This window comes from Ascaphus truei, chromosome 23 (assembly GCF_040206685.1).
Source record: "Ascaphus truei isolate aAscTru1 chromosome 23, aAscTru1.hap1, whole genome shotgun sequence".
In the NCBI taxonomy this organism is placed as follows: domain Eukaryota; kingdom Metazoa; phylum Chordata; class Amphibia; order Anura; family Ascaphidae; genus Ascaphus; species Ascaphus truei.
Window position 1 is genome coordinate 1,597,578 of NC_134505.1, and position 2,837 is coordinate 1,600,414.

General features: G+C 52.9%; 1 protein-coding gene across 1 annotated transcript in view; it reads right to left on the bottom strand.

Moving 5' to 3' along the window:
* The window catches only part of VPS25 (vacuolar protein sorting 25 homolog), a 3,955-nt gene extending 2,600 nt beyond the window's left edge, over positions 1–1,355 (bottom strand). Inside the window, 2 exon segments of the mRNA XM_075580183.1 lie at positions 128–273; positions 1,201–1,355. Of these exon segments, the coding sequence (XP_075436298.1) occupies positions 128–273; positions 1,201–1,247 (193 nt within the window). The 5' untranslated portion in view covers positions 1,248–1,355.
* Between the last annotated feature and the right edge of the window lie 1,482 nt (positions 1,356–2,837).

The window sequence follows — 2,837 nt, forward strand, 5'->3', positions numbered from 1 at the left end:
AGTAGAAATGCCCCCCCCCCCAGCAAGCATGGTTTCCTTATCCGGTTACAGCTCGGCAGCGAGGTTCTGTATATGGCAGACCCCCCCCCCCCCCCTCGTTATCTCGAGTCGCGGTTAGGAAGGATACGCTGTATCTTGGCGTTGTTGAACAGCGGGCTCTCCTGGATCTCCATGACATTGAGGGTGTAGAGTTTGTTGTGCCGGCAGTACGACAGCACTAAGGAGCTCCAGGCGCTCAGCTGCTTCTGTCTCGTGTCCACGTTGGGCTGTAGTCTGGGCGGAAAAAAAACCCACACCAAGGGATACGCATTTACTACAACCTACATCTCTGTACAACGTGGGCAGTGTATGTGTGCCTGCGTATTAGGAGGGGGTACGTGCCCCTGCTGTCTGTGTAATAGGAGGGAGTACGTGCCCCTGCTGCCTGTGTATTAGGAGGGGGTACATGCCCCTGATGCCTGTGTATTAGGAGGGGGTACGTGCCCCTGATGCCGGTGTATTAGGAGTGGGTACGTGCCCCCGATGCCTGTGTATTAGGAGGGGGTACGTGCCCCTGATGCCTGTGTATTAGGAGGGGGTACGTGCCCCTGATGCCTGTGTATTAGGAGGGGGTACGTGCCCCTGATGCCTGTGTATTAGGAGGGGGTACGTGCCCCTGATGCCTGTGTATTAGGAGGGGGTACGTGCCCCTGATGCCTATGTATTAGCAGGGGGTACGTGCCCCTGATGCCTGTGTATTAGGAGGGGGTTAGGTGCCCCTGATGCCTGTGTATTAGGAGGGGGTACGTGTCCCTGATGCCTGTGTATTATCAGGGGGTACGTGTCCCTGATGCCTGTGTATTAGGAGGGGGTACATGTCCCTGATGCCTGTGTATTAGGAGGGGGTACGTGTCTGTTGCCTGTGTATAGGAGGGGGTATGTGCCCCTGCTGCTTGTGTATAAGGAGAGGGTTCGTGCTCCTGATGCCTGTGTATTAGGAGGGGGTAAATGTTCCTGATGCCCCCCTAATAACTTAATCAGCAGTAGAGGGGTTATGCCCAGGTGGGGTGTTTGCAGTCACTTCCTGGTTGTGGTACCCGGAACGCTAACACGGTGACACCGGAAGTGGGGCACAAGCCGCCGCCGCCCCAACCCAACCTTTTCCCCCCAACCGTCACCTAACGCCAACGCGCTAGTAATAGTGCCCAGCGGGTCACTCACGTGTAGAACGGGGGAAAGTTGTACTGCCAGGGCCACTCGAACCCCATCTTCTCCGCGAGCACGGTCCGGCCGCCCGCCTCTTCCGACCCGGGTACACGGGACGCGCTGCCAGATAGTTCCGGGTCCTCGCTGTGCCATGATTGGCTGACGCGGCAGGAACCTCGTGGCCAATCGGAGTGCGAGGCGGGTGGGGCTGTTGCCAGGGGCGACAAGGCAGGCATACGTTATTTTTTGGGCGGGAAGAAGTTTCACACTCAGTCCCACTGAGGGACCTTCAGCCTTAGTAAGTGAGACTCAGTCCCACTGAGTGACCCTCAGCCTTAGTAAGTGAGACTAAGTCCCACTGAGGGACACTCAGACTTAGTAAGAGATTCAGCCCCACTGAGGGACCCTCAGCCTTAGTAAGTGAGACTCAGTCCCACTGAGGGATCCTCAGCCTTAGTAAGTGAGACTCAGTCCCACTGAGTGACCCTCAGCCTTAGTAAGTGAGACTAAGTCCCACTGAGGGACCCTCAGCCTTAGTAAGTGAGACTCGGTCCCACTGAGGGACACTCAGCCTTAGTAAGTGAGACTCAGCCCCACTGAGGGACCCTCAGCCTTAGTAAGTGAGACTCAGTCCCACTCAGGGACACTCGGCCCTAATAAGTGAGACTCAGTCCCACTGAGGGACACTCGGCCTTAATAAGTGAGATTTAGTCCCACTAAGAGACACTCCACCTTAATAAGTAAGTGAGACTCAGTTCTAATGAGGTACACTCAACTCTACGGAGTGACACTCAGACCTAATAAGTGAGACTCAGTCCTTAAGAGTGACACAGCCCTAATAAGTGAGACCACTTAGTCCTAATGAGTGACACTCAACCCTAATGAGAGAGACTTAGTCCCAAAGAGCAAATAAGTGGCATTTTAATTTCCATAAATAAGTTAAACTCACAATGAGCGAAGCTCAGTTTTTATGAGTGGCACGTTATCCAAATGAGTTAGCCTTGGGTTTAATAATTGAGGCCGGGGCTTAATAATTGAGCTTAAGCCCAATGAGTGAGCTTCAGTCTTAACGAGTGAGCTTCAGTCTTAACGAGTGAGCTTCAGTCTTAAATGAGTGAGCTTCAGTCTTAACGAGTGAGCTTCAGTCTTAACGGGTGAGCTTCAGTCTTAACGAGTGGGCTTCAGTCTTAACGACGCGAACTTCAGTCTTACCGAGTGAAGTTCAGTCTTAACGAGTGAGCTTCAGTCTTACCGAGTGAGCTTCAGTCTTAACGAGTGAGCTCCAGTCTTAACGAGTGAGCTTCAGTCTTAACGAGTGAGCTTCAGTTTTAACGGGTTGGAGTTCCTCAGAATTTCACAATATAATTATAGGGTTCCTTAACCACAAAAAAGGTTTTAAAAACCCAAAAACACTGGGTTGATGCATCTGGGTCTGTGAATTGCAAATGACTATGATCTTGTCATCAGTAGACCTCCTGTGAGTACGTTGGGTGAGGAACGAAAAGCCACGTGTTATGGTCAGAGTTGCCAACTCTCCGGGTTCGACCCGGAGACTCCTGGTTTTCGGGTACTTACCTCCTGGCTAGGGGTTTAGCCCGTCAATCTATGGGTGGCGGCGGGGGTGCTGCTGGGGCGGCGGCTGCATCTCCGGG